Genomic DNA, 27,180 nt, shown 5'->3' with positions numbered 1-27,180 from the left:
TGATGTCCGGACGGGGATTTGAACCGTCGTCCTCCAGAATGCGAGAGCAGTGCGCCTCCTCACTCAGTGATTTGCAGAACAAACGTAACTCAATGTAGATGTTGTCTTTTGAGTTTGAGGTCTCTCTTCCGCAGTCACAATATGAGGACTATGCCGTTAATCCTCCTCTAGCCACCATAAAAACTTTCTCATCTAAACCATACACGAGCACCCTTCCCAGTACCATAATACACAGCTGTAGTAAAGTAATAATTGGACCTCTCACGGACTCTCACACAACATACAACACAAAGACACACTAGTTAGGTCATACACTCTCCCTTCCACTTTCCATTCCCTTTTCCCTTCCTTTCGTACTGTCCCAGACGGCTTAAAAAGATATTACACACACACATACATACATACGTGCACACACATATTAGAGAGAGAGGGATCGAGGGAGAGAGATGTAGCATATGTAGAAACACAAAGCTGAACAGCAAGACCTGTCAATAGGCATGCTGTCACTGCCACAAAAACCAAACAAAAGATGTTCGCACTCCATACATGGAAATAAACATAAAGCACACGTATCCACAAACTGAATGTGGATACTTGAGGTAAAACATAGAACGAGAAATTAATTATGTCTAATCATTAAATACTACCATGGCTCTTTCCAGGGAATTTGAGTGACAAATCTCCTTGTCGGGAATCGTGGAGAGTGTTCGACTGTTTCCAATACCACATGTTCAAGCGTGGGTGTCAGTCGCGTAGGCCTAACTTCTCCTGCAGCATGTGCGAAGCTGACAGTTTCTCAGAGGCGCTGCCGCGCGTGGTAGCCGCGTGGTCTCTAGCGCCTTGTCACGTTTCGCTTGGCTTCCCTCTGTCAGGTTCGAGTCCTCCCTCGGGCATGGGTGTGTGTGTGTGTGTGTTGTGCTTAGCGTAGGTTAGTTTATATTACATTAAGTAGTGTGTAAGCTTAGGGCGTCCGATAACCTCGACGGATTGGTCCCATAGGAACTTACCATAAATTTCCTAAATTTCGGACGCGTTGATGCACCTCTGTAAACATTCGGCTCTCGGGATTCCTTCTGGCAGGGGTATGCTTCTTGGTATAAGCGTGCAGCCTAACCGTTGCACTACCTTACGTGACAAGGGATGGGATACCAGTTCGATTTTACACAGAGTAAGCGAAGGAACTTGCCCCCCCTTCTTGCAGCGCTGTACCGTAGGTCTCTAGAAGAGCTTAGCGTTCCAAAGGATTGCAAAAGGGCACAGGTCATCCCCGTTTACAAGAAGGGACGTCGAACAGATGTGCAGAACTATAGACCTATATCTCTAACGTCTATCAGTTGTAGAATTTTGAAACACGTATTATGTTTGAGAATAATGACTTTTCTGGAGACTAGAAATCTTCTCTGTAGGAATCAGCATGGGTTTCTAAAAAGACGATCGCGTGAAACCCGGCTCGCGCTATTCGTCCACTAGACTCAGAGGGCCATATACACGGGTTCCCAGGCAGATGCCGTGTTTCTTGACTTCCGCAAGGCGTTTGACACAGTTCCCCACAGTAGTTTAATGAACAAAGTAAGAGCATATGGACTATCAGACCAATTGTATGATTGGATTGAAGAGTTCCTAGATATCAGAACGCAGCATGTCATTCTCAATGGAGAGAAGTCTTCCGAAGTAAGAGTGATTTTCGGTGTGCCGCAGGGGAGTGTCGTAGGACCGTTGCTATTCTCAATATATATAAATGACCTTGTGGATAACATCGGAAGTACACTGTGGCTTTTTGCGGATGACGCTGTAGTATATCGAGAGGTTGTAACAATGGAAAATTGTATTGAAATGCAGGAGGATCTGCAACGAACTGACCCATGGTGCAGGGAATGGCAATTGAATATCAATGTAGACAAGTGTAATGTGCTGCGAATACATAGAAAGAAAGATCCCTTATAATTGAGCTACAATATAGCAGGTCAGCAACTGGAAACAGTTAATTCCATAAATTATCTGGGAGTAGGCTTTAGTAGTGATTTAAATTGGAATGACCACATAAAATTAATCGTCGGTAAAGCAGATGCCAGACTGAGATTCATTGGAAGACTTCTAAGGAAATGTAGTCCGAAAACAAAGGAAGTAGGTTATAGTACACTTATTCGCCCACTGCTTGAATAATGCTCACCGATGTGGGATCCTTACCAGATGGGGTTGATAAAGGAGATAGAGAAGATCCAACGGAGAGCAGCGCGCTTCGTTGCAGGATCATTTAGTAATCGCGAAAGCGTTGAGGAGATGATAGATAAACTCCAGTGGAAGACTCTGCAAGAGAGACTCTCATTGGCCCGGTACGGGCTTTTGTTGAAGTTTCGAGAACATACCTTCACCGAGGAGTCAAGCAGTATGTTGCTCCCTCCTACGTATATGTCGCGAAGAGACTACGAGGATAAAATCAGAGAGATTAGACCCAACACAGAGGCATACCGACAATCTTTCTTTCCACGAACAATACGAGACTGGAATAGAAGGGAGAACCGATAGAGGTACTCAAGGTACCCTCCGCCACACACCGTGAGGAGGCTTGCGGAGTATGGATGTAGATGTAGATGGAGATCCGCATACTCCTCGTTACTGTAATGTGCCATGTGTGCAGCAAGACTGACGTTTCGCAGACAACTTACATGTGTGGCACTTTGTGTGCTGTGCTATTTTATCCATTTTGTTTGCAACTCCACGTCTAGAACGTGTAAAAAAAGACCACACCACCGACCAGCATCATGTCAGTAGAGGCTGATAACCTAAACAGTCGCAGCTCAAGTATCCCATACATTCATCTGTATGCGATTGCGCTATTATTTATGATACACCCTGTATAACGATTATTATAACTATTCGTAGACAGGGACTTACACTTCACGAGTGGAATCTTTCGTCTGCGGGGCCTCAATTACAAAAGTAAAAATGTCGTGTGACTAGGGCCCCCGTCGGGTAGACCGTTTGCCGGGTGCAAGTCCTTCGATTTGACGCCACTTCGGTGACTTGAGCGTCGATGGGGATGAAATGATGATTAGGACAGCCGGCCGGAGTGGCCGAGCGGTTCTAGGTGCTTCAGTCTGGAGCCGCGCGACCGCTACGGTCGCAGGTTCGAATCCTGCCTCGGACATGGATGTGTGTGATGTCCTTAGGTTTAAGTAGTTGTAAGTTATAGGGGACTGATGACCTTAGCTATTAAGTCCCATAGTGATCAGAGCCATTTGAACCATTTTGACTAGGACAACACAATACCCAGTCCCTCAGCAGAGAAAATCTCCGATCCAGCCGGGAATCGAACCCGGGTCCTTAGGATTGATATTCTGTCGAGCTGACCACTCAGCTACTGGGGGCGGACGGCTCAGCTACAGAGAAGTATCTTTTCAGTTGAGTCGAACGACGAATTAACGTAAGTGGACAAACAGTTTGCATTGCGCATCATGCGCATCTGATGGCGAGTACAACAACAAGCAGACAAGGTGTGGTGGGTGGTGACGTACCCAGTCTTGGCGAAGTTGGTCCACAGCGTCATGACGTTCTCGGAGAGGATCCTCTCGGAAGGCGTGAAGATGTGCGGGTGCTGGTGGCGGCTCCCCTCCACGGGCGCACCGAACACGTACGCCAGTTCCTCGCCGCTTATGCTGCCTTGCGGCTTGGACTGAAACACAGAAACACGGGCGTCGAACTCTGAAGTCGCTTCAGCTGAAAATGAGAGAAGTAGTTTCTCCGTGCTGTCATGTTGCATATTTACTAATGACATCATTCTTGGCTACAAAATTGCGGTTTTTCACACGATTTTATTAACACTGGCCGCTGTAAGATGATCATAGTTAATCGACATTAGTAATCAAATGAAACATAAAGTACTCTTGCGTCCGAAGAATGATGCAGATTCCACAGAGTCATGTAGATGCAATTTGTTAAAAGATATCTTGCTGCACCATAAACGTTTAGTAATACAGCTAAGGCAGTTTTCATTAATAATTAAAATCAGTGTCAATTCGTGTGTAGTGGTCAACAAAGTGAAGATTATTTTCTGAGTGGACTGATCATTTCTTAGCAAGAAAATTGCAGCTCATAATCTTGGATGGAAAGTCATCAACAGGTCTACAACTAACTTCCATATTTCGTTAGCGTAGTCTCTGGGACCCAGCTATTCGTGTTGAAAAGTATAATAATAATAATAACAGTAATAATGTTAACCTCAATGTTATTTGTTAAGAAGTACTGCCTAGAAAAAATAAAAAAATAAAAAAACGAAAATAACTACACATTTTTTCTGTCAGATCATGATAAGACTTCATAATGGCGTAATGCTTGACAACCTTCTTTAAATGCTCATAAATATAAGATTTTGTACTTCACAAAACTCAAGTTACGTGATATCACAGACTAAAGCATCAATAAGTATCAGTGAGAATGAGCCAGCTCATACAAACAACTGGATGTAACAAACAGAAGGCGGGCCAGAGTGGCCTAGCGGTTCTAGGCGCTACAGTCTGGAGCCGCGCGACCGTTACGGTCGCAGGTTCGAATCCTGCCTCGGGCATGGATGTGTGTGACGTCCATAGGTTAGTTAGGTTTAAGTAGTTCTAAGTTCTAGGGGACTGATGACCTCAAAGTTAAGTCCCATAGTGCTCAGAGCCATTTGAACCATTTTGAACAAACTGAAGAGACGGAAGATGGTAGACGTAGGTTCATTGGTTTGATACTGGGAATATGCAATATATCTACGAAGTCGATTGCTAACAATCAGTGGTACGATCCGCCCTAAACCATTACTTAAGTGTGTGGGAACTATGCCAAAAAGGACTAAGAGAGTATACTGAACGTATAAAGAAGGGCAGCACGAATGGTTTGAACCACTACTGAGCGTCACTGAAATTCTGAGAAAACTGGATTGGGAGAGACTTGAAGACAGACATCAGCTAACTTGCGAAGGCCTAGTTACAAAATTTCGAGAAAAAATATTAAATGGGGGCGCGCCATATTCCACAATTTACCGCTTCAAAATGGCTCTGAGCACTATGGGACTCAACTGCTGAGGTCATTAGTCCCCTAGAACTTAGAACTAGTCAAACCTAACTAACCTAAGGACATCACAAACGTCCATGCCCGAGGCAGGATTCGAACCTGCGACCTTAGCGGTCTTGCGGTTCCAGACTGCAGAGCCTTTAACCGCACGGCCACTTCGGCCGGCTTTACCGCTTCTGTAGGTGCCGTGAAGACGCAGCTGGATTAATTATAGCGCTAATGGCGGCTTCGCGAGATTCTTACATGAATGGAACGAGATAGATCAAATGGTTCAAATGGCTCTGAGCACTATGGGACTTAACATCTGAGGTCATCAGTCGCCTAGAACTTAGAACTACTTAAACCTAACTAACCTAAGGACTTCACACACACCCATGCCCGAGGCAGAATTCGAACCTGTGACGTAGCGGTCGCGAGGTTCCTGACTGAAGCGCCTAGAACCGCTCGGCCACACTGGCCGGCCAAAGGAACAAGATGAAACTCCAATACGTGGAAAGCTCCTTCCGCTTTGCACTTCACTGTGGTTTACGGAGTGCATGTGTAGATTTAGTTCACTGGACGCTTCTCAGTGACCATATCACAGTTTAGCATCTGAAAATAAATGTGTCATAATGACCTGCCATATCACATTTAACATCGCTGATTGGTGATTTGCTTTTCATCTCTTCTACTGCAGTGTCGTCACACTACGTTATTATTATAGTGTTTCTAAACATGTATATCAAACCGCACGGTGATTCCTGAGAACGAAACAAGACAAAATATTCGTGGACGTACTGTTTCTGCCGCAAGTCGCAGAGCAATAATAGTCTACAGCAGGATCGGTACAGTGCAGGTAACCCTATTACGGCGTTACGGTGGCGCCCTAAGTGCCCAGAAGCTGTAAGGTTTAGTGCGGTCAAACCAACTCTGCTAACACTAACTGTACCTCCAGTTATCACTTATGCAGGAAAAAAAGAAACTTGCGCCGTTTAAAGAAGCATAACGTCGCGCTGAATGTTATGTTTGTGCACATTTATCGATTGTCCGCCCCTTCCCATTTGTGTAAGTCCGTGATATACCTGTAGATGTATCCACAGCGAATTGCATTTTTCACCTTTTCTTTCTTTTCAGAAGTGTATGAGGTGGCATAGTCATAGATCTGTGAATGACATACCACTTAAAGTTCAACAAGAAGAACTGATTTTTCTTGTAGACGATACTAGTGTTACAATAAATCCCATTAGAGTGAAAGCAACAGAAGGGAAAGTTGACGATGTTTCTCAATGAGTTATTAAGTGGTTCTCTGAAAATAGAATCTCTATAAATTTTGGAAAAAGGAACACTGTATTCAGTGATGTGCAATATCTAGAGTCATCACACTGATTTAGCACGTGAACAGGAGTCAATAAATAAGATGAAACGTTCCAAATTTTTAGGTGTACATAGTGACGAAAACTTGAACTGGAAGAAGCGTATTACTGAACTCTTCAACCAGTTCAGCTACTTTTGCTCTTTGCACAATTGTTAGCCTTGGAAACAAACGGATCAGACTCCTGACATATTTTGCTTATTTCCACACAGTAAAGTCTTATGGGATAATTTTCTGGGTTGACTCATCAATTAAAAAGAAAATACTGATTGGACAAAAGCAAGCAGTAAGATTAATATATAGCATCCACACGTGGTCGTCGTTTAGGTATCTCTTCAAGGAGTTAGGCATTTTAACTGCTCCGACACATTACGTATATTCGCTGATGAAATTCCACACAATTAATACATCACAATTTGAGAATAAAATACCTACAACACTAGAGGATTATTAAAGCTGTTAGTGGCTCAGAAAGGAGCTCAGAATGCAGAAAAGAAAATTTTCATCATTTGCCAAATAACATAAAATGACGGACAGAGCGAAGCAAATTTAAATCTAACCTAAAATCTTCACTTCTGGACAACTTTTTCTGTTCCATTGAAGGATTTCTAATTAAAAACTGGTGGTTTGTTAAAAAACTCACTTTTAAGTGTAGTTGGATTGGTAGGATAAAAAAAAGTAATTGGTTCGTTAATATTGACATTAAGCTTGAGTACATATCCTTTAAGCTGACTCACTCCACAGTATTTTGATAAAAGAATCGTTCAGATGATTTATGGTACATGTAACTAACCAATACGCTTCACGAAATACCAGCTTTCCACCGGTTGTAGCGTTATGTCTATATCTGTCTCCCTCCACGCAGCTTGTGGAGTAGCCGTTAGGAGAGATATATTTGGTCGGCACTCTGGGATGAGTAGCGGGAGACTCTGAAGGTGAAGTGTGCTCTGGTAGGCCGTATGGAAGGTTGCTTCTGAGAAGATGCCACTCGTGTGTTATGGCGCTGTGCAAATTCAAGATCGGTAGTTCTTCTTTCGCCTCGAGATGCACACAGAATCAAAACGAGTGCCATTTCGTTATTTCTTCGTTCACTTCATGGCAAGAGCGACGGCGCACGGAAGAAAGCACCTTATGGCAAATGATCAACTGTTCTAAAATTCCGCTAGCTGGTGAGCGTATTTTTCTCTTGTATTCAGAAATGTTTCCGCAGTAGATTTCCTCAAGAGAATTGTTCGCCGTTGTTTAAAACGAAGTTCCAAAAATCAGTATACTTTTGCAGGGTATAACATATTCTTCCTACTAAGAACTTGAACACGTGTTTTCAAAATCAGTCCCTTTCAGTTTCTTTACTTAAACTGAAACAGTGCTGAGTCTTATCTTCTTTCCCTTTCTCTTCTAAATGTCACCATTTGTCGAAATACGTGTGTGTGTGTGTTTGTGTATGTGTGTGTCTCGTGAGGTGCCACACCAGATCAAATAGTTACATCCTAAATTTGGTAAGGGAAAAACCTCAGAGATAGCTTTTGCTTACAGTCAAGTGTGAAATAGTTTCTTTAAGCTGCGATTTAAATTTTATTTAATGCTTGCGCTATTAAACTTGTAAGCTGCCATAAAGTATTATATAGTATAAAGAATTATATATTTTAAAAGTGTACTTAGTAATAAAATAGTGTTATCCCACAAATTTTACTTCTGCTATAGAAACAGAAGTGTACCTAAAACAAATATCACTAAAATTTATCACTTGTCTTTACTGAAGAAAATGACTGAATCAAACACAGCTTGCAGTGTTACAATTTTTGTTTGGTTTTTAATTCCGCAGATCATAAAATTGAAAGCCTTCTTTAACAAGTAAATAATTCATGTCAGTTCCAAATTTTTCACAGGGGAATCTTTTCAGATCCAATCTTTACTCATTATTCAGATGTAGAAACATCACCGTGTGAGAAAATAGCCCCCTCCGCCCCCATCTCCCCCCCCCCCCCATTCCCCACCACATCCTCACATTGTCCTCAGAACAGCCGAATTCCAGACGGTAATACGGCCGGACAGTCATCATTTTACGTTAGTGAAGAAGCAGAGCTTTCTGTTAAATTCTTCGTACACTTCCCAAGGAAGGAAGTTTTCTTGCAAAACGTTTTACGGGCTGCAGAACAGACTACTTCACAGACTCGATATTCTCAATAGTACGAGACTTTTATGGTCGACTACGTGCGTTTTTTCCCAAAGCGGGACGTTAAATTGAAAGGGAAAAGCTCTCTGCACTGCAATAACAAAGTTGTTGTCATTGAAAAACACTTCAACGGCGTAGGCCTGCTACCCTCTGTGGACCGAGCGACTGAAAACGCTGAGCGAGTGATGAGAGGAAGCGCCGACCCCTACATCCCGTCGCCCTTTTATTGGAAGGGCTACAGCGATCAAAGAGTACGACGTTTTATTGGGTCACCGTGAACGGGTCCCATATTTGGTGAGTAGGTAATGAAGAGCTTTAGAAAAGCTGCAACAAGTGAAATAAATTACTTCCCGGCTTCTTATTCTTCCTGATGGTAACAACGTTTGAGTGAAAACGCAGTGTTGGAGACTGGTTGTTTGTAGTGATCGAAAAGTGTAGTGGAGACGAAGAACAGAACGTCCCCTTGTTTTTAATTATCTACAGCTGTAGTGACACAATGCAGAATAATGGGTGATAGTAAAACGAAAGTCTGCGCATTCTAAAGCTAAAATTGTTCAATTATTTTTATAGGCTCATTGGAAAGAACGTATTTACATCAGTTACTTCGTCGGAGTACACGATAAACTACAGCAAGTAGCACGAAAATTTGGTTATTTGAAACGCGTATCTTTCTCGGAAATAATGATGGATGGATAATATGCAGCGTGCTTGATGTTGTCTCTGGAGAATATCTACTCCATGAAAAGAACGAAAGAGGAGATACGAATATAAAAGTCGGGAGCTTAACTCCCATGAGGCATATGAATCGCATCACATTTGCGACATGCAGAGTAGGCGCCTATTTTAAATTTCTGTTCACTCCGCAGCTGAAATAACTGAATATGTGATTGAGAACCAAGCAATGTGAACATAATGATCAGAATTTTGTTTTTTCATAGATGTCTTATTCATTCAGTGGTTCACTCTTATGTCGTTTTCTGTAGACCACATCACGTAGGACAAGTTCTAAGAGTAAGAAACGTATACGTTAAGGGAAAATTAGTAGGTACCAGAGAGAAAATCAGTAGGATGAATTAACAATTAACTACATTAATTGCTATCTCTGGCTATATGTGGAAATGGCGGAAATAGTACGAACGCTAGTACCATGAATAAGCTTGCTTTGCCACTTGCATTAAATGGCTGCAGTTAATGTACTGGAACTTCGTTAATGTTGTAAAAGGTAGACCCGGAATTTTACAACAGTAATAGCCATCTACAGGCCGTGCATCTACACACGCAATTACAGACATAGTTCGTTTCCGGAACACCCTTACCAGCAGCTTTCAATGAACCATTATTACTCGTATTTGAATGACTTTTCACATTAAAAGAAGTCGAAGTCCCACATCAATAATTAAAACGTGCTCTATGTAAATTCTTTTGTAACGCAAACCTTAAGATAAGCTTTGAAAACCTTATCTAGTTTACCAAAGGAACTGCAGGTCATTTCTATTCTTGTGTTTATATCCTTTGCTAGCAGTATCAACATCATATTGCATTGAACTAAAAAATTTATCGTCTGATTCTATGACTTCCATGTTAATACGTAGCATTTTCTTATAGATATTTTGCTCCTGTCGCTGTTCATTTTAAGACCAACTTTCAAATTGGTTGTATTACGCTGACGGACAAGAAAGTGAAATACCCAGAAGGCATGGGCGGAAATCAAAGCAACTTCGCACACATAGACACCATCGGTGGATTTATAAATGATGGAGAGTTGCAACTCTCTGTGACAGATAGAATGGGCACAAGGATACATCAGAGTCGTTCCTGTTCAGTGTTGCTACTAGGTCTGGTAGGGTATTTGAGGGGGGTTAACGGTCACAGATATTGAGCAATGATTATGAAAAATGCTGAGATACCTCGTACTAGTTTGAGACTACGTTATCGTCACCTGACAATAGAATCAAGAACAGCTGCCATGATGAGTAATTTAGATGTGGATGTCCTCGAAGTAGTGAAGCAACTTAAATCAATAAAAGCAAGTCTTCCGGTGCAGACTGTATGCCAATTAGGTTCCTTTCAAAGTATGCTCATGCAATAGCTCCATACTTAACCATAATAGAACCGCTCCCTCCACGAAAGATCCGTACCCAGAGACTGTAAAGTTGCACAGGTCACATCAATATTCAGGAAAGGCAATAGAAGTAATCCACTAAATCACAGGTTAATACTATTAACGTCGATATGCAGTAGGATTTTGGAACATACATTGTGTTCGAACATTATGTATTCCTTCGATGAAAAATGGCTCTGAGCACTATGGGACTTAACTTCTGAGGTCATGAGTCCCCTATAACTTAGTACTACTTAAACCTAAGGACACACACATCCATGCCCGAGGCAGGATTCGAACCTACGGCCGTAGCGGTCGCGCAGTTCCAGACTGAAGTGCCTAGAATCGCTCGGCCACCCCGGCCTCTGCCTCTTGACGACTGGGTGTTGTGTGATGTCCTTAGGTTAGTTAGGTTTAAGTAGTTCTAAGTTCTAGGGGACTGATGACCATAGATGTTAAGTCCCATAGTGCTCAGCGCCATTTGAACCATTTGAACCACACCGGCCGGCTGAAAAAACGGTCTATTGACACACAGTCAACACGGATTTAGAAAATATCGTTCTTGTGAAACACAATTAGCTCTTTCGTCGCATAAAGTGTTGAGTGCTATTGACAAGGGATTTCAAATTGATTCTGTTATTTCTGGATTTCCGGAGGGCTTTTGACACTGTACCACACAAGCGGCTTCTGGTGCAATTGCGTGCTTATGCAATATCGTCTGAGTTATGTGACTGGATTCGTGATTCCCAGTCAGAGAGGTAGGTCACGAAAAGTCATATACGTAGTAAAAAAAAGTGATTTCTGGCGTTACCAAAGATAGTGTTATAGGCCCTCTGCTGTTCCTTATCTAGATTACGATTTAGGAGACAATCTGAGCAGCCGTCTTAGGTTGTTTGCATTTGATGCTGTCGTTTATAGTCTAGCAAAGTCATCAGAAGATCAAAACTGCAAAACGATTTAGAAAACCTATCTGTATGGCGCGAAAATTGGCAATTAACCCTAAATAATTAAAGGTGTGTGGTCATCCACATGAGTGCTGAAAGGAATTGTTAAACTTCGGTTACACGATGAATCAGTCAAATCTAAAGGCGGCAAATTCTACTAATTACCTAGGAATTACAACTGAGAATAACGTAAACTGGAAAGAAGATGCAGAAAATGTTGTGCGGAAGGCAAACCAAAGACTGCGTTTTATTGGCGGAACACTTAGAAAATGAAAAAGATCTACTTAAGAGGCCTATACTACGCTTGTCTGTCCTCTATTAGGAATTCTGCTGCGTGGTCTGGGATCCTTACTAAATAGAATTAACGGAGTACATTGATAAAAGAAGAGAAGCACGTTTTGTATTATCGCGAAATAGGGGAAAGTGTGTCACGGACTTGATACAGGATTTGGGGTGAATATCATTAAAACGAAAGCGCTTTTCGTTGCAGTGGAATCTTCCAACGAAATTTCGATCACCGGCCGCTGTGGCTGAGCCGTTCTAGGCGCTTCAGTCAGCGCTGCTGCTACGGTTTCAGGCTCGAATCCTGCCTGTGGCATGGATGTGTGTGATGTCCTTAGGTCAGTTAGGTTTAAGTAGTTCTAAGTCTAGGGAACTGATGACCTCAGATGTTAAGTCCCATACACCTTAGAGCCATTTGAACCATTTTGAAATTTCGATCATCAACTTTCTTCTCCGAATGCGAAAATATTTTGTTGACGCCGACCTACGTAGAGAGAAACGATCATCATAATAAGTGAAATCAGAGCTCGCACGGAAACATATAGGTGTTCGTTTTTTCCGCGCGCTTTTCGACAGGGGAATAATAGAGAATTATTTTAAAGTCGGTTCGGTAACCCTCTGGCAGGCACTTATGTGTGATTTGCAGAGTCTCCAAATAGATGTAGACAGAGACCACATTGGGGGTCTTCGTTTTGCCGGCTGATTGATTGTCCTAAGTAGGCCAAAATGAACTAAACGCCTTTGTGTTAATGATTGCCACCACAACTCGCTAATTATACTGGCGACAGACGCTCCGCTTTCCGCGATAATAGGAAAAGGGCTGACTTCCTTTGAACTTTTTCCATGTCCTCTGTCGGTCCTGCTGGCATGGATCCCATACCACATGACGATAATCCAAAGGAGGACAGACAAACGGAGTGTAGATAATCTATGTAGCAGATTTATTGTAGCTTGTATGTGTTTTACCAACAAAATGGTCTTTGGTTCACATTCCACACAACATTTTCTATGTGACGGTTCCAACTTGAGCTGCTCGTTATTCTCTAATCCTTATGTACTTAATTAGACAAGTTTAGCAGTACTGTGATGTATCATATCACTGACATTTAAGATTTTCGTAGTACACATGTGGACGATCCAACATTTTTTGTTGATTAGAGGAAACTGCCACTTTTCACACTAAAGGCACTTTATCTAAATAATTTTGCAGTTAGTTTTGATGTTCTTATTACTAGAAGGTAGACGATAGTGTCATCAGCAAACAATCTAAGGGGGCTATTCAAATTGTGTCCTAAATCTATCCATATTATAAAAATGGATGTATGTTGTCTATAAGCTCCACATCTCCTCCTAAACCACTGGATCGGTATCAGCAAAGCTTGACATAAATATCGCTGGGGGGTTAGGAACCACCTACTTATTATAGTTCGGAAGATACGACTTTATAAACAATGAGATGCGTGAAAAACTGTCTCATCGTCCACGACATTTACATTTATTACTACTGTGCTGCTAACTGTATTAGCAGTAAGTTTCGCGTAAACTATCCACAAATGCTGCTAAATGTATCTGTAAAATTATGTCACGGCACAGCAAACAGTTCAGGAGACATAACGTCATAAACACTGAGACGCGTGAAAAATTGTCGCATCGTATACGAAGTTTAAATTTATTACTTCTTTGTTGCTAACTATTTCGCAGTCAGTATTCACAATAGCCGCTGAAAGACCTAAACAAATACAGCGTTTTCGGTAATTTCTATTACAAACTTGTAGTACTTTTAGAGGGGAGTTAGTACATAAGATTTTGACGAGGAATCCGTGTCCTGAAACGACGCTACAGAACGTCGAAGTTATATTTGCCGGAGCCTGTAAATGTATGTATATACAGGGATACCGTGAAGATGTCACAGACTTTATAGGACTATAGAGAAGGTTAAATGTATCAATTTCAAGTAAGGGCACTGTGCTGAGGATGAACGAGGAGAAAGTTATAAGGGAAAATCATTCTGATACCTCTGACAGTGGAATACATACAAGAAAAAATGTCGAGTAAACGATGGCTCTAAAATGCATACCTGAGGAGCTATGGGTACTTGTTCGTCTTCGCTAGTGTGAAACACATCTCCTCTAGTGAGGTAATGTCCATATTATATCTTCCAATAATATGAAAACCGAAGAGCTTGCAGTAGAAGAGATTTTCTTCACATTATCGAAGATGAAGAAGTGCTCATAGCTCTTACGATATGCATTTTAGAACTTTTTTTCTTGTTTTTGTCCGTACTACCACCACTGAAAGTTGCCTACCCTACACTCTTAGCAAGAACGGTACCGGCACATGTATTACACGGTCAGAGGTATTAGATCGGTTTTTGCGTATAACTTTCGACACTTTCGTTTTCAGTAGAGGGACCCTTACACGAGATTGATGCTTTTGTCATCTTCCATTATCCTAGAAAGTTTTTAACGTCATTACGGAATCACCCTGTATATACATAATTTACTGGCGCCGGCCCCTATAACTTCGAAGTTCTGTAGCGCCGGACACAGGTTCCCATTCAGAAGATTGTGTACTGACTCCCCTTTACAAATCCTAAAAGTTTGTAACTTAAATTTCTGAACACCCTGTATATCATTGTAGGACATACAGTCGAAGAGGTATGACGTCATTAACAATGAGATGCGTGGACACTCCTGCAGTTGAGTGAACTTAATGAAATGTCTGGTACCTGCCAGTGCTTTTGACAGCTATCCACAGCTATCCACTGGTTGTGGGTGAAAAAACAGCCATCTACAGAGCTACGAAGAAGCGTTGCCATAGAGACATTTGCAAAATCGCGTTGTACACATAAGAATCAGTTGTACTTATACATTCGTCCATTATGCGTGTTTCTTCGTAAGATTGCTTCACAATTTCAATGGTGTTTTCACGAGAACATGGAAATGGAATTTCTTCGTTTCTAATACTGATAGAAAATTGGCATAGTGGACACTCAGGCATTGCCAGCTTGGTCAGCTGTTTGTTTATATAGGTCAAGGAGAGCAGAAGGCCTATAGCACTTCTTTGGGAACCTCAGCTGTCACTTCCGCTCCACTAGATGACTTTCCGTCAGTAAGTACGTAATGTGACTTTTCTAACATGAAATCATGAATCCAGTCCCACAATGAGACGATACTCCATAAATACACAATTTGATTAGATGCCCCTTGTGAGGTAAGATGTATAAAGCCACCTGGAAATGTAAAAAGGAGCCATTATATAACTGCGCCTAGACTACTACTGCAGGTGATATTCATTAGAGTCTCTTTATATTTCGAAACACGTCTGATTTCACGTCGACTCGTTTCATTGGTAAGCTAACGTGGCGCTATCTTGTGTTATAGAAAGGGCATGTTTGTTGACACTCTGGGATCAATGGTGTACCGCCTACTGTAGCTCTCTGGACTGGCCAGATGCGAGAAATGTCTTGTGGGAGGCTCTTTGGTTTGTGGCAGCCAGTCAGACAGCTTGCCAGTTACTGGGCTGCTTGAGAAGCTTACACATTTCTTGCTGCCTTGATTCTGTTCGGCGGTGCAATGAAAATTGCTGTTCTACATCACGCTGCACCAAATCTGTTGGTGAGATCAAAATATGCTGTTGGGTTAAGCAATGCACTGCAAATGTAATCTGCTATATTCATGTGGGATTAGTTTGTTTTCCAATGTCGCAGTCACACACAGTACACCTGTTCACATTAGTTGGCATTCCAACTGAAAACGGACTTTGTTTTTTGTGGTCTAGATTGAGTCACGTGTCCATGTCGACAGCAACTGAAGACGTTAAACCTGCAATACGCATCTTTTCCAAATGGAAGTGACTCGATGCGGCAGGCACCATAATTATAGAGGCATGTTTAGCTGTTTTGTATTATAACTTGAAGTATGCCGTATCACCGCAACGGCGCATTGAAGATCTATCACTAACGTCTTATCTATATCATTACACGTCAGTTAATAATGCATCAATGATATAAGCCTTCAAGAGGTAATGTGATAACCATGCCAAAAGACCGAAATCATACGACTACAATACAGTGTAATGGGTAATATTGTGGACTATATAGGCGAAGGAAGAACTATGTGCAAGTACTTTCTTCCCGTCATATTATTTATTGTTGTTTACACATTCTGATACTTCCTTATGAATGTCGTACAAGAATGTTCTGCAATATTCGATGTTATTTATACTTCTGTCTGATTAGAAAACGAAGAATGTAATAAATATTAGGCTGTTTATTATCGAATATGTGACGATTTCAGAGTGTGTGGTTAGACAGGAACCTAAGAGGCAGCTTAAATCGCTTCATGTGTAATGGGCAGCAATGAATCTCATATTATTCATTGTCACAAATGTTTCACTGTTTATTTACGAGTACGTGGCAATTTCCTAATTTGTGGTTAGGCATGAACCTAAGAGGACAGCTTAAAATGTTGTGAGTCAAACAAGCAGCAAATATATGGCAATACTCCGTTACCGCAAATATTTAGCAGTTTCAGAAGAGGAGGTGAGAGCAGGCATTGCGCATGTGCAAGATGAGATGCTTCCTACGTCATATCCGGTTGGAGCAGATGCATGTTGTGGATTTTATTTTGTCTTGTGACCGCTGTATTAGTACATTTTATGGTCAGTCATGATCGTGTAGATATTAAAACCCCAAATAAATCAATAACAAGTTATGTCAGTTTTTTTTTAAATTTTTATGTATATTGTAGAATGATTTGTATCTTTTGCGCTCAGTTCGAATTTCGATGTAGAATAAGGAGGTTCACGTACGTGTGTGTACTTAGTCAGAGGAACGATTTTCTGATACAGCAAGTGGTGTGGATGTGTTCGTTTTTTGTTTGTTTGTTTTTTAAATTTTGCTTTCGCAACCACATTGCTATGTAAGCTCATGGTTTGCAACAGGACACGGAATAGTATCATTCCCTGTTTAATTGCACAAGCGCTCATAAATACCTGGTACATTTCGCAACACCATGAGTATTATTATTTATTACGTGATTTTCCTGCATTTCAGGGTGAGTACCTGTACAGCAGGCTGAAAGCAAATACAGCAGCGCAGTCAACACACGCTGGATTCAACTTCCACCAGTTCTAAGAGAAAAGATTTTTTTTGTGTTCAGAAGCTTTAGAGATTTCATTTAAGTAAGGTTCAGAGTAGTTTCAGATTACATAAAATGCATAAATGTGTGCACTGCACGGAAGACCATCTAAAAGGCGATCTCTATTACATTATTACATCACAAACTTAGAAACCTCTTAATTGCACATATTCGCCTTGGAGTGCTAACTAATAATTTCTTTCTATGGCAAGTGAATCTGTTTTTCATTGCGTATGTGGAGGTGTACTGTCGTCAGCAAATATAATGCCAGAGGCGTTTTCACCGAGGCTTGTCGGGAAATGGCTGAGATCAGTAACATATGATTTAAGATACCTACTTGCGAAGCAGCCAACGGTAATGTCACAGTGGTAACACCGGTTCCCATCAGATCACCGAAGTTAAACGCTGCTGGGCTGGGCTAGCGCTTGGATGGGTGACCATTCGGTCTGCGGAGGGCTACTTGATTGGGAAGCAGCGGGTCCGGTTTCGTAAACTGACATACACCCAGGAGAGCGGTGTGCTGATGACATGACCCTCCACATCCGCATCCAATGATGCCTGTAGGCTGAAGATGACAGGGTGACTGGTCTGTACAGTTGGGCGGAGTTTAGTTTTATTCGGAAAGTAAGGTCAGTTCGATTGCAAATTGGGAACCACAGTGAAAACTCAATGAAGCTTCGTAGAGATGTGCTGGACCAAGTCTCTATTATGCCCGTCGATCATGTCCAGTCGCTCTTTTCTTTTCTGAGTGCACAGCGAGAACATAAAGGTACCTCGAAACTAGTGTCTTTCGGCAAGAATAAGGCCCGTGAGAGATTTCGCCTGATTTCATGCAGCCCAAACAACGTAACTGTCATGCATTTCCTTCTTCGTTATAATTGTCGGTCGGGCACTGCAAGGGCAATGAGGACGCTTCTGCAGCGTTTTGGATGAGAAGAGTTTGATCACCCACCGTTCAGCCCGAACTTGGCTCCGCCCAATTTTCTTCTCTGCTCATGTGAACCGCTGCCTATGGAGGCAGCACAGGCAAGTTGCAGTGAAGTGTGGAGCATTGGCAAAAAACACAGCCGAGTGCCTTCTATGCCGAGGGTACTGGAAAGTTGGTACACTGCAACGAGAAATGTAGCTAACTGTTACTTTTCTTTTGTGTGGTTTCCATTTCGCGGCCGATCGGACCTTATTTTCCAAATAACGTTCATAATTTGTTTGCGTAGTTAATTTAGAAAGCAACGGCCTTGCCGCAGTGGTAACTCCGGTTCCCACCAGATCACCGAAGTTAAACGCAGTCGGGCTGGGCTGACACTTGGATGGTGTATTGTATTGTATTGTATTGTATTGCATGTTAACCGAAGACCTAGAAACGACGGAGAGGTTCCGTCTCCGCCGCAGCCGCAGTGGTCCACAACCCCATGACGACTACCGCAGTCCACCCCTGCGCCGCCTCACACCGAACCCAGGGTTATTGTGCGGTTCGGCCCCCGGTGGACCCCACAGGTAACGTCTCACACTACACGAGTGTAACCCCTATGTTTGCGGGGTAGAGTAATTGTGGTGTACGCGTACGTGGAGAACGTGTTTGCACAGCAATCGCCGACGTAGTGTAACTGAGGCGGAAAAATGGGAACCAGCCGCATTCACCGAGGCAGATGGAAAACAGCCTAAAAAGCATCCACAGACTGGCCGGTTCCCCGACCTCGACACAAACCCGCCGGGCGGATTCGTGCCGGGGACCAGGCGATCCTTCCCGCCCGGAAAGCTGTGCGTTAGACCGCACGGTCAACCGGGCGGGCTGGATAGGTGACTATCAATCTGCCGAGCGCTGTTGGCAAGCGGGGTGCACTCAACCCTTGTGAGGCGAACTGAGGAGCTACGTGATTGAGAACTAGGGGCTCCGAGCTCGTAAACCGCATCCGGTGATGCCTGTGGGCGGCGGATGACACGGCGGCCGGTCGCCACCGTTGAGGTTCCCAAGGCTTGTTCGGACGTAGTGAACTTAGAAGGCAACAGTCGGCTCTTAGTGTTTAAATAAAGGGTGAGCTGTGCAGTAGACGTGTCTGAGTAGCGTAAGCAGGCAGCAGACGATGGCACTCACGTTGGAGTAGTCGCCGTAGACAGTGCGGTGGGTGAAGACGTAGAAGTAGGAGCGGTCGTTGACCCTGGAGTGGTAGTCGCCGGTGCGCACGACGGGCGCCACGACGCGGGCGTCGGTCAGCATGTGCAGCAGCGCGTCGCGGTGGTCCTCGGCGTCCAGCGGCGCGTCCCAGTCGCCGCGGCTGTACAGCGCCTGTGCCTCGCCCACCGCCAGCTCCGTCCGGATCTGCAGGCAGGCGCACACACACTCACCTCACCACTCCTGCGACTGGCCGTCTCTCGCTGCACACACACACACACACACACACACACACACACACAAACACACACAGAATGGCAAAATTACGTCTGAATATAACGACGTTACACGCCTGAGCTACGCTATGTGATCAAAAGTATCCGTACACATCGAAAAACATACGTTTTTCATATTAGGTGCATTGTGCTGCCACCTACATCTACACCTACATTTATACTCCGCAAGCCACCCAACGGTGTGTGGCGGAGGGAACTTTACGTGCCACTGTCATTACCTCCCTTTCCTGTTCCAGTCGCGTATGGTTCGCGGGAAGAACGACTGCCGGAAAGCCTCCGTGCGCTCTCGAATCTCTCTAATTTTACATTCGTACACCCAGGTACTTCATATCAGCGACCTCAGTAGTCATTAGACATCGTGAGAGAGCAGAATGGGGCGCTCCACGGAATTCACGGACTTCGAACGTAGTCAGGTGATTGGGTGTCACTAGTGTTAGACGTCTGTACGCGAGATTTCCACGCTCCTAAACATCCCTAGGTCCACTGTTTATGATGTGACAGTGAAGTGCAAACGTGAAGGGACACGTACAGCACAAAAGCGTACATTTCGACCTCGTCTGTTGACTGTCAGAGACCGTCGACTATTGAAGAGGGCCGAAATGTGTAATTGGTAGACATCTATCCAGACCATTACAAAGGAATTCCAGACTGCATCAGGATCCACTGCAGATACCATGAAAGTTAGGTGGGAGGTGAGAAAACTTGCATTTCATGGTCGAGCGGCTGCTCATAAGGTACACATCACGCCGGTGAATGCCAAACGAGGCCTCGCCTGGTGTAAGGAGCGTAAACATTGGACGATTGAACAGTGGAAAAGCGTTGTGTGAAGTGACGAATCACGGTACACAATATGCCGATCAGATGGCAGAGTGTGGGTATGGCGAATACCCGGTGAACGGCCGGCCAGGGTGGCCGAGCGACTCTAGGCACTACAGCCTACAGCGACCGCTATGGTCGCAGGTTCGAATCCTGCCTCGGGCATGGATGTGTGTGATGTCCTTAGGTTAGTTAGGTTTAAGTAGTTCTAAGTTCTAGGTGACTGATGACCACAGCAGTTAAGTCCCATAGTGTTCAGAGCCACTTTTGAACCCGATGTACGTCATCTGCCAGCGTGTGTAGTGCCAACAGTAAAATTCGTAGGCGGTGGTGTTATGACATGGTCGTGTTATTCATTGAGAGGGCTTGCACCCATTGTTGGTTTGCGTGGAACTATCACAGAACAGGCCTACGTTGATGTTTTAAGCACCTTCATGCTTCCCACAGTTGAAGAGCAATTCGGGGATGGCGACTGCATCTTTCAACACGATCGAGCACCTGTTCATAATGCGCGGCCTGTGGCGGAGTGGTTACACGACAATGAAATTCCTGTAACGGACTGACCTGCACAGAGTCCTGACCTGAATCCTATACAACACCTTTGGGATGTTCTGAAACACCGACTTTGTGCCAGGCCTCACCGATCGGCACCGATACCTCTCCTCAGTACAGCACTTCGTGAGGAATGGGCTGCCGTTCCCCCAAGAAATCTTCCAGCTCCTGATTGAATGTATGCCTGCGAGAGTGGAAGCCGTCATCAAAAGGCGGGCCAACACCGTATTGGATTCCAGCATTACCAATAGAGGCCGCCACGAACTTGTAAGTAATTTTCAGCCAGGTGTCCGGTTACTTTTGATCACATAGTGTACGACCTCGGTTTGTACAGGATGCAGATGGTGTAAGCTATGTTGCCTATATTAAATAACATGAACATATTTCTTTTCAGGAGCAGTTTCATTACGCCACTCTGCATAGTGTCGGGTAGGACGTTCGCTGCTCGCATGTAGCAAGGTAGCGCCGTGATGACATGGTTCCATCTTCGTAAGGAGCATGGCTGAAATAGCTGACTACATTCAAAATATCTAGATTTCTCTCGAAGTAGTATATAAGAACCCCATATTCTACAAGTACATCTACATTCTTACTCTGAAAATCACCGTATGGAGCATGGCAGACAGTACGCTACCACTGTTAGTCATTTGATTTCCTGTTCCAGTCGTAAATACAAACATCGAGAAAAGTTTTGCATCGCCTCGGTTCCGAGAGTTCCAGAACCTATACAGAAAATTGGGATACAAATCAACATAAAAATCATTAGCGCCCTTTCTTTGCCCATAAAAAGCACACATTGCATGTTGTACCACCATACAGCGAGACCTTCAGAGGTGGTAGTCCAGATTGTTGTACACACCGGTACCTCTAATACGTAGCACGTCCTCTTGCACTGATGCATGCCTGTATTCGTCATGGCATACTATCCACAAGTTCATCAAGGCACTGTTCGCTCAGATTGTCCCACACCTCAACAGCGATTCGGTGTGGATCCCTCTGAGTGGTAGGGGGGGGGGGGGGGCACGTCGTCGATAAACAGCCCGTTTCATTCTATCCCAGGCATGTTCGATAGGGATCATGTCTGTCTAGAGGAAATACTGGTCCTGTCGAGCGACGTTGTTATCCTGAAGGAGTCATTCACAAGATGTGCACTATGGGGGCACGAATTGTCTTCCATGAAGACGAATGCCTCGCCAGTATGCTGCCGATATGGTTGCACTACCGGTCGGAAGGCGGCAATCATGTATCGTATAGCCGTTATGGCGCCTTCCATGACCACCAGTGGCGTACATCGGCCGCACATGATGCCACCTCAGAACAGCAGGGAACCTCCACCTTGCTGCACTCGCTTGACAGTGTGTCTAAGGCGTTCAACCTGACTGGGTTGCCTCCAAACACGTCTCCGACGATTGTCTGGTTGAAGGCATATACGATACTCATCGGTGAAGAGAACGTCATGACAATCCTGAGCAGTCCATTCGGCGTGTTGTTGGGCCCATCTGTACCGCGATGCATGGTGTCGTGGTTGCAAAGATGGACCTCGCCATGAACGTCGGGAGTGAAGTTGCGTATCATGCTGCCTATTGCGCACAGTTTGAGTCGTAACATGACGTCCTGTGGCTGCACAAAAAGCACGATTTATTGTGGTTGCGTTGCTGTCAGGGTTCTTCCGAGCCATAATCCGTAGGTAGCTTTCATCCACTGCAGTAGTAGTCGTTGGGCATCCTGAGCGATGCATGTCATCGGCAGTTCCTGTCTCTCTGTATCTCGTCCATGTCCGAACAACATCGCTTTGGTTCACTCCGAGCGCCTGGACACTTCCCTTGTTGAGAGCCCTTCCTGGCACAAAGTAACAATGCGGACGCCATCGAACCGCGGTATTGACCGTCTCGGCATGGTTGAATTACAGACAACGCGAGCTGTGTACTTCCTCTTGGAATGACCCGAAGTGATCGGCTGTCGGACCTCTTCCGTCTAACAGGCACTGCTCACGCATGGTTGTTTGCATCTTTAGGCGGGTTTAGTGACATCTCTGAACAGTCAGAGGGACTGTGTCTCTGATGCAATATCCACACTCAACGTCTATTCTCAGGAGTTCTGGGAACAGGGTCGATGCAAAACTTTTTTGATATGTGTATCTGCCACTTACACTATCAGCTGAATACGAGCGCCGGAGACGTCGACGAGATGTTACACAGCGCTAGATATTCATGCGGTCGTCAAAATTTTTTCAGCGTAAATAGGTTTCGCATTAACGCGGTAACATACCTGCCAAGTTTTGCTGCCATACGTTTATTACAACGCTGGACGTCCGTGAATAGCTGCATTTTAATTATAATCACCCGTTATAAAAGCACAATAATTATGCTGTATTCGAACATTAAAGGACGGTTTTTCTTACTCATGTACAATTACTTGCATTTTTCTACGTCTAGAGCAAGCTGAGATTCCTCATACCACTAGAAATTTTGCCTAAGTCATTTTGTACCCTCCTACAGTCACTCTCCACTGACTAGTTTTGTAAACTACGACGTCATCAACAAACAACTACCTACTGTTGCTTACCCTGTCCGTCATGTCATTTATGTACAGGGTAAGTATAATTAAACTTTCAAAACGCCGTAGAAATAACACCACTGGTCAGAATGATGTAAAATTGCCACGGAATAGTCGGCCGGTGTGGCCGAGCTGTTTTGGCGCCTCAGTCTGGAACCGCGCTGCTACTACGGTCGCAGGTTCGAATCCTGCCTCGGCCTTGGATGTGTGTGATGTCCTTAGATGAGTTAGGTTTAAGTAGTTCTAAGTTCTAGGGGACTGATGACCTCAGATGTTAAGTCGTATAGTGCTCAGAGCAATTTGAACCATTTTGCAACGGAATATTGTCAGAAGGGGAAACCTATGCCAGAAGAATAAAAAAATAGTGTGAAAATTGATCAATAGATGGCATATGGAGTATCGTCTCAGTTGTATGACTGGATTCGTGATTTCCTCTCAGAGAGGTCACAGTTCGTACTGACAGACGGTAAATTATCGAGTAGAACGGAAGTGATACCTGGCGTTCCGCAAGGTAGTGTCATAGGCCCTCTGCTGTTGCTGATTTACGTAAATGATCTAGGTGATAATCTGAGCAGCCCCCTTAGATTGTTTGCAGATGATGCTGTAATTTACTGACTAGTAAAATCATCAGACGATCAATTCCAGTTGCAAAATGATCTAGGGAGAATTTCTTTACGGTGCGAAAAGTGGCAATTGGCACTAAACAAAGAAAAGTGCGAGGTCATCCACATGGGTACTAAAAGAAATCCGATATATTTTGGGTATACGATAAATCGCGCAAATCTAAGGGCTGTCAATTCGAATGAATACCTAGGAATTACAATTACGAGCAACTTAAATTGGAAAGACCACATAGATAATATTGTGGGGAAGGCGAAACAAAGACTGCACTTCGTTGGCAGAACACTTAGAAGATGCGACAAACCCACTAAATAGACATTACACTTGTCCTTCCTTTGCTGGAATATTACGGCGCTGTGTGAGATCCTTCTCAGGTAGGATTGACATGGAAAAAGTGCAAAGAAGGGCAGCCCGTCGATATAGCAAAAGATTTTTTTTGATGGGATTTGTCAAGATTTTTTTACTTTTATTGTGATAGCCCTAAGAAGTAAAATTATTTGTTTCCTATTTCTTTCTCGACAGGATGGTGGATCTTTTGCTATATCTCACACTTCGACTCTCAGACCCACCATAACGAAAATTTACTCCAGACCAAGCGGTACAAAAAGGAACATGCAGAACCTACTGCCTCTGAACCTATCTTGCTACTCTCCCATGCAAACCACACATACTTAAATTACATGAACTACATCACACTGGCAACATACATTGCATCACAAAGAATAGTCACAACGTTAGAATCACTTCGGTTTCAGCTTTCCCACTTCAGTTAGTATTCATCCCAGTTTCACACGACACTGGCCCACTACGTAACTTTTGGTTCAAATGGTTCAAATGGCTCTGAGCACTATGGGACTCAACTGCTGAGGTCATTAGTCCACTAGAACTTAGAACTAGTTAAACCTAACTAACCTAAGGACATCACAAACATCCATGCCCGAGGCAGGATTCGAACCTGCGACCGTAGCGGTCTTGCGGTTCCAGACTGCAGCGCCTTTAACGTAACTTTTCTTTCCTACTACGAACTCTAGAGGATATATGCACGTCTTCCCGTGCAATGCAAGCCAAGTGGCGTTGCTGGATAGTCGGCTGACTCGCCTTACTTCTCTCTCAGAGTATTAGAGTTTGAATCTAGCGTCACACGGACACTTAACACGCAAAGTAATATTAAGATCATATTCATCACACACGCGAGTCCTCAACTGATACCTTGGACAAGTATTTCTCTTTATCCTTTGTCTCATACACAGATTGTGACTCACACAGTACTCACCACTTGGAAGTGCTCGTCTCTAATTTCAAGTCCTGCACACGCCATTTCTTAAATATTTCCAACTTATAGTACACACGCCAGTAATTCAGCTTAACTTTAGCACTCGGAAGTATTTCAGCTTAGTACTAGCACTCGCAAGTATTTCAACTTATTGCTACACGTGGTTTCATTGTGACCGTTGGTCACTTCCTAAGATTACTACGATCCAGTTAATATTACCTGCCTGACATTTAGCTCTCCCCCCAAAAGTTCCTGAAATAGAGAAATAATTACTACTCTTAAGTATTTCACATGCATGCCATTGTCTCCACTCTTTTCTCTTTACGGAGCACACCTAAGACAGGTCTTACCAACACAAGATCCAGCGTCAGAGTGCTGAAACATGGCCGTTCTTCCGGTGATCTCGCACCTCCGCAGAGGTGGGGGAGCACCACGCGACCGTATTGGTCAGGCACATTACAGGCGCTCAAAGCTCAAGTAAATTTCATCTCTTTGGTTCCACCAAAGGTGACCAAAGGACGGTCTCAAAGATGATCATATAATGTACATTCACTATCTGCGGTTAGCAGACGACAGTACATTCATTCATTTCACAGATCTCACCAAATTGGCGTAGGGATTTATTTTGTGGGAGTGCAGATGTGATCAATTAAATAAATAAATTGTCCTTCTTTCCTACACTGGGATCCGGCTGCGGTGTATTAAGTGAAATTGAGTTATTATTACAAAAAGTATGTTGTTCTGACAAGAATAACGAAGAATGTTGTACCTATTTTCAACGTCGGGCGGTACTGTACCCTTTCAGTGCGACCGAAGGGAGTGCATGACTACGTCAGCAAACAGAGGCCAGGGGCGATAAAAAGGATGGAGAATTAATAAATAATCAGCATTACCTGCTTACTTCTCGAGCACTGAGGTTCGTTAAGACATCCAGTTGAATTCTAGAGAGGGAGAAAAGAAACAGAACTTCAGAGCAAGGTGCATAACGTATGAAGTGTAATACAGTTCCGTAAACAGTACCCATACTTTTGCCAGTCTTCTTACACACAAAGCCAAAGAAGAGGTAACGGATACAGCAAAGAGAGATCAGCAACGTGCTCAGGCACCACTTCCCAGGAAAAATGCACCCATAAATTTATACTGTGGTGCATCTCAGATTTATTGTTCATCTTCTCTCTTAGGCTTCTTATTCAGTATCTTATTTAAATGCGTCTTACTGTTAAATTCTGTATGTCTAGTATAAAGCTGCTTCTTAAATTTTCATGTTCCTCATTTTAGCCAGTATGTATACATTCACTCAATTAATGTTGGTGCAAATATATACTACTTTTAGCATTACATAATTTTTCTTCTTCTTTTATTTGTTCTCAGAACATACGACATGTTTTCACACGTTCTAGCTATGACCTGTTACATAAATATAGACAAAATGTCTAAAGGCGACAGTAAATAAATTATTTTTGATGGGTCCCAGTGGAAGTCCATGACAGTCATTTACTCTAACAGCGCATATGTCCCACTATCAGGGAACTATCGTGTTACCACTGCATACTGAGGGTAAAGACGAACATGAGAAATAACAACAGACCTATACAATACAACGGTATCTGCCATCCGTTCCTTCTGCCTCGGAGGTACAGGTACTTTCTCATGAGAGGGAAAGGCAAAAATTTCGTTTCAGCCCAGTAAATGAGCTATGCTATTTTGGCTGATGGATAAAGTGATACGATCTCAATGCCAATGGCGCTATGAACTGGCGAGCGAAAGAAGTGTCATAGGTGAATTGTCAGATCACGAGGCGAAATCAGCAAGCAATAAGAAAGAAACCAATTATTGCCACTGAACGAGGACTCCCATTACAACGTTAATACGAAAAAACACTAAAACTACCTCATGAAAATAGGTGTTTTAGTAA

The 27,180-nt window shown here is 43.5% G+C and overlaps 1 protein-coding gene across 1 annotated transcript in view; it reads right to left on the bottom strand.

The window, feature by feature from the left end:
* The window catches only part of LOC124593848, a 542,124-nt gene that overhangs the window by 126,312 nt on the left and 388,632 nt on the right, over positions 1-27,180 (bottom strand). The window contains exons 6-7 of the mRNA XM_047132196.1: positions 19,134-19,358; positions 3,516-3,673 (exon numbers count right to left, since the gene is read on the bottom strand). Of these exons, the coding sequence (XP_046988152.1) occupies positions 3,516-3,673; positions 19,134-19,358 (383 nt within the window). The remainder of the gene's footprint in view (positions 1-3,515; positions 3,674-19,133; positions 19,359-27,180) is intronic.

The sequence above is a fragment of the Schistocerca americana genome, chromosome 2 (assembly GCF_021461395.2).
Source record: "Schistocerca americana isolate TAMUIC-IGC-003095 chromosome 2, iqSchAmer2.1, whole genome shotgun sequence".
Taxonomy (NCBI): Eukaryota; Metazoa; Arthropoda; class Insecta; order Orthoptera; family Acrididae; genus Schistocerca; species Schistocerca americana.
This window is presented reverse-complemented; position numbering and strand designations above follow the sequence as displayed.